This window comes from Miscanthus floridulus, chromosome 10 (assembly GCF_019320115.1).
Source record: "Miscanthus floridulus cultivar M001 chromosome 10, ASM1932011v1, whole genome shotgun sequence".
Taxonomy (NCBI): Eukaryota; Viridiplantae; Streptophyta; class Magnoliopsida; order Poales; family Poaceae; genus Miscanthus; species Miscanthus floridulus.
The window spans coordinates 90,324,407-90,329,566 of NC_089589.1; the positions used below are offsets into that span (position 1 = coordinate 90,324,407).

At 49.0% G+C, this 5,160-nt stretch overlaps 1 protein-coding gene across 1 annotated transcript; it reads left to right on the forward strand.

Moving 5' to 3' along the window:
* The first annotated feature begins 1,858 nt into the window (after window positions 1-1,858).
* LOC136485072 (omega-hydroxypalmitate O-feruloyl transferase-like) lies at window positions 1,859-4,882 on the forward strand. Its single transcript, XM_066482020.1, has 3 exons — window positions 1,859-1,968; window positions 2,135-2,635; window positions 3,750-4,882. The coding sequence occupies exons 1-3, from the start codon at window positions 1,966-1,968 to the stop codon at window positions 4,611-4,613; spliced, it is 1,368 nt and encodes a 455-aa protein (XP_066338117.1). The 5' UTR covers window positions 1,859-1,965; the 3' UTR covers window positions 4,614-4,882.
* Window positions 4,883-5,160: the final 278 nt, after the last annotated feature.

The following is a 5,160-nucleotide window of genomic DNA, read 5'->3' on the forward strand; positions in this document are numbered from 1 at the left end:
GTGGGCCCAGTTGGCCACTTCTATAGTTGTATCCGTGCAGTGCTGCTACGTGGGGAACTCTCTTGGACAGCATCTTTTAGTTTAATGGTTTGCTCTTTTTCTTCTTTTGTATATAAAATCCTTCGAAATCGACATGGCTTCTTCATTTGTTTTAACTTGGAAAATATTAAAATTTACAATGAATTACAACCTCCGGTCAAATATTCCAATATTTCAATGTGAAATTCGCATTGGTGTCGTGTGTTCGACCTTGCTAGTCTAGCTTTGGTTTTCCAAATCGCCTTGAATGTGCTGGGCTTAGACTACTTTTGAAGTTGTTGCCTTTTCAGTCTCGGTGGAAGACTTTCGAGGAGCGGCTCTCCATAGTTTGTATGGATCCACCTGTCTCTAGTAATAAACTATTTCTTGAGGTGGCTCGCAAGGCGTTTTTAAAAGTTAATTTAGAGGAACGACTGGATGTTTGTAGGGGTGATTGAAAAACCTGATGCCTCTAGAAATTCTTGCCCAAAACTCATATATTTAGGTCTAAAAATAGCAAAAAAATATTCCTAGGAGACCCCACCAGGCAGCCTGATGTGCTCGTCGTGGCAAATCATAAGTCACACGATTTTCCCCACATTTGAACCCACAAACTCTGGCCTTGTGCGTATATCCCTTAACTACTACACTCATAAATCACTTGTGTTCTATTAGATATTCGTCGTTCTCATTTTATCCTAATCCAATTTTGAAATGAATATTTGAGACCCTAAACAAATTCCAATGAAAATGTTGTCAACTACGAAGTTGCATGACTTTCTGAGATTTACAACTTTCATTTTGATGGTTCTCCATCCGAGATCGTTTGAGAAAATTGAATTCAATATGTCAGGACTTACGAGTGTTACTGTTCCACGCCCATTTTTAAAGGTGGCCCTAGATCCAGCCGTCTCTAGAAATCGATTTGTCAGGATGGCTGGATATAGAGTGGCCTAAAAAATAGGACCATTTATAGAGACGGCTGAACCAACCATTCCTATAAATATATTTATAGAGGCGGCTCATTTCGGGAACCTTATTTAGAGGTGGTTTTAGATTAAGCAACCCCTAAAAGAAAAAAGGAGGTATCTCTACAAATGCTTTCGGTAGTAGTGCCGGTCTCAAATAAAAGAATTTTACAGGCACAATTCCCTTGAAAATATGTATCTGCTTTCGGTAGTACTGCCAATCTCAAATAAAAGGATTTTACTGGCACAATTCCCTTAAAAATATGTATCAATAATTCTATATATAATACTAAAATAAAAAAATTCTCCCCACTACTTCATCTATCAGCCCATCCCATCCCATGCCACTCTTCCATCTCATGATCTCACCCTTGCAGTCTAAGTACACATTTTCGGCTGATATCCAACATACGACTACGTTTGCCAATCCAAAACCAGCACGATTTTAAATCCAACACGAGATCATGTTTTGAACAGCACACTCTAGTCATAGTATGCGATTCCAAAACATATTAGAAGCGATAATCAGATGATATAATTGTTGCATAAATCTCCAAGTGATAAGTCGTCCAAATAACATGTATGCCAGTTCGTTAATGTTTTATTATTTTACGTGGAGTCGGTACCTACAGTACAAATAAATTAACAATGTCGTTGTCACGGATTTGGTGTAGACAGAATACTCTCACTTTCTGCAGATTCTCCGGTACAAAATCTGAGACAGAGCAACATTGGTAGTTATGCAACCCCTCCAAACCCCAACAGTTTTGCATCGGCCCCTCCGACCTTGACGTATACTCCTTCAAGTTGAAGCAAGCCGCCATTGCTATATAAACACTGCCCCCACAGAACCCCTCTACTCAAATCACAAACCCCACTCTCTCTCTCTCTCTTCATCTCATTCTCTCTCTCTCTCTCTACGAGATAATCCCACACACAGAGACACTATCTATCTCTCCGACGACCCACATCGTCATCCATGGTGAGTGACATGCTACATCAGCTTAATTGCTCTAGTCTCTCGTAGCTTACGTCTGCAAACATGCATACCAATCATGCAGGATGTTGCAAACATGCATGTCTGTGAGACTGTGACGCTTCCATTTGTTGCCATGTCACCTTTTCCTTTGCGTGACCAACGAACGCAGGTTGTCGAGATGAAGCAGGAGAACGGCACCGCGGTGGTGGCGCCGGCGGCGGGCGAGAAGCAGCAGCAGGCGCCGCAGCTGATGAGCGTGAAGCGCGGGGAGGCGACGCTGGTGGCGCCGGTCGAGACGACGCCGACGGGCGGGCAGTACTACCTGTCGAACCTGGACCAGAACATCGCGGTGATCGTGCAGACGGTGTACTGCTACAAGCCGTGCGGCGGCGGCAAGGGTGACGGCGACGTGGCGGGCGCGCTCCGCGACGCGCTGGCGCGCGTGCTGGTGCACTACCACCCGCTGGCGGGGCGGCTGGGGATCAGCCCGGAGATGAAGCTGACCGTGGAGCTGACCGGCGAGGGCGCCGTGTTCGTGGAGGCCGACGCCGCCTGCGACCTCGCCGACGTCGGCGACCTCACCAAGCCCGACCCGGCCGCGCTCGGCCAGCTCGTCTACTCCGTCCCCGGCGCCAAGCACATCCTCGAGATGCCCCCCATGACCGCGCAGGTAGGTACCTATAGTCCTAGTACACCAGACACGTTATTAACTGCTCCTTGCACGTTTGCGGTTGGGTGTCCGGCGCGCGACCGAGGAGGCCGGCCCGGGTTTCCATGCCCGTGCCACCAATGAGCCGTGCCCGTGCCGTTAAAATGGCGAAAGGGGTCGGAGGAGGGAGGTGAAGAGCCAGCTAGCTTGTCCGCGCATGGCGGCATGGGAGCAGGTGGACGTGTTGCTTTTACTGCGACCGCGTGAATTTGCAGCAGAGGAGCCGTGGTTGGATGGGCGGCAGGGGATAGGGCTTGTTGGTCAGTTGGAAGATGTATTCAATGAGATGAGATGCCTCTTTGGTTTTATAGAAAAAAGGAGAGCGGACATGGAAACTTTCACTCCCACTTTGGGACTTGGCCTCGTTTGGAGCACGGGCAAGTTCCTCGATTTGTTTCAAATCGTTGCGTGGACACCTGTGTATGCATGACGACTCTAGTACTGATTTTAAGTTTGTAACCTGATCCAGCAAGCTGCAACCTTTCTAGCTAGGAGTACGGGTTAGTGTTTGTTACTTTAAACGATTTTTGTCAATAAATTGGTTGATCTGAACTCTAAAGGTAGGGGTGGTTGTACTCGTAGAGTACCACCACATAGTCTGATTGTTTTTTCCTGTTAGAATGAGACAGCTCAAGCACTTTTGTTGCCTGACTTTTGCCCTGTTCACTTAAGTTTATTCCGAACTACTTTTTGGTTATGGAATAATATTTTTTCTCTCCCAATATTTCGGCATAAACATCAACGTAAGTCAAATTTCAGCATCAACGAACATTATCTTTATTTGTGTTTTTTTGGTACAGTGTTAGATGACCAACCTTTACCTAAATACAGTATATGATGATGTCAATAAAAGTAACCAACGCATGATCAATTATTCACCAACTCATGGGTCAAATCATACTACCTAGTAACTGGGTTCAGATCATGCACTGTTTGCTCGTTAGTCGAAAAACACTCGCTTTAGAACTATTCGAAGTCATCCGGTATCTGCTCCAGATTTTGTTCAAATTTGCCAGTAACCAGTGATGCAAAATTACCACACTTGTCTTTTTACCATGGGTTAATTGATCCGCAGGTGACGAGGTTCAGGTGCGGCGGCTTCGCGCTGGGCCTGGACATGAACCACTGCATGTTCGACGGCATCGGCGCCATGGAGTTCGTGAACTCGTGGGCCGAGACGGCGCGCGGCGTGGCCGAGCTCACGGTGCCGCCGTTCCTGGACCGCAGCGTCCTCATGGCGCGCGACCCGCCCGTGCACACGTTCCCGCACCACGAGTTCGCCGAGATTCCCGACGTGTCCGACACGGCGGCGCTCTACGGCGCGCAGGAGCTGCGGTACCGCTCCTTCTGCTTCGACCCGGACCGGCTGGAGCGCGTCCGGGGGCTCGCGCTCGCCGACGGGGGCCGCCGCTGCACCACCTTCGAGGCGCTGTCGGGGCTGGTGTGGCGTGCCCGCACCGCGGCGCTCGGGCTGGCGCCCGAGCAGCGCACCAAGCTGCTGTTCGCCGTGGATGGGCGGCGCCGGTTCGCGCCGCCGCTCCCGCAGGGCTACTTCGGGAACGGCATCGTGCTGACCAACGCGCTGGCCACGGCGGGCGAGCTGCTGTCCGCGCCCGTGTCGCGCGCGGCGGGGCTCGTGCAGGACGCCGTGCGGATGGTCACCGACGAGTACATGCGGTCGGCGGTGGACTACTTCGAGGCGACGCGGGCCAGGCCGTCGCTGGCGTCCACGCTGCTCATCACCACGTGGTCGCGCCTCGAGTTCCACGGCGCCGACTTCGGGTGGGGCGAGCCCGTCATGTCGGGCCCCGTCACGCTGCCCGAGAAGGAGGTCATCCTCTTCCTCGCGCACGGCAAGGAGAGGAAGAGCATCAACGTGCTCCTCGGCCTGCCGGCCACGGCCATGGACGCCTTCCAAGAGCTCATGGATGACATATGATTGATCGGTCAGTGATGACTGATGAGGAGCTCTCTCCGTGGACACGGCAGCGCCGCAATGGCGGACAAGGATGGGAGCTATTAATTATATACAGACATATAATGCAGGGTGCTTTTATTCTTGATGAACTGCACGGGTTTATACTTTATGTACACGGGAGTGTGTTAATATTCGTTATATGTTGGTGTTACAAGGAATAATAGTACTACTATGTATGAGAATTTGTTGTCCGCTGTAGTGGTTCTATTAAAAATGGTTCACGTTAAATGAGAAAATAGTAAATGTTGTTTTTATTATACTCCTAGTCCCTAGATTGGTATTTTTAAATATTTTTTTACAAAAAATATAAAAAATACTATATACTATGTACACGTTATTCTACACTCTAGGTGTAGAATACTAGTACTACACCAAACAACTATACTGAACAAAATTCAGTACTATTCAGTAGTCGTGTTTCAGTATTATTCAGTATTTCAGGGTAATGTGCGTAGTATTAACTGATACTGAATGCGGTTCCAACCTTCCAGGTTTGCTCCATAGGGAA

Bases quoted from the DNA above. Each gene is read 5' to 3' on its own strand.
- LOC136485072 (XM_066482020.1), top strand. The intron at 2,636-3,749 runs GTAGGTACCTAT...ATTGATCCGCAG, and splicing joins TGCCCCCCATGACCGCGCAG to GTGACGAGGTTCAGGTGCGG.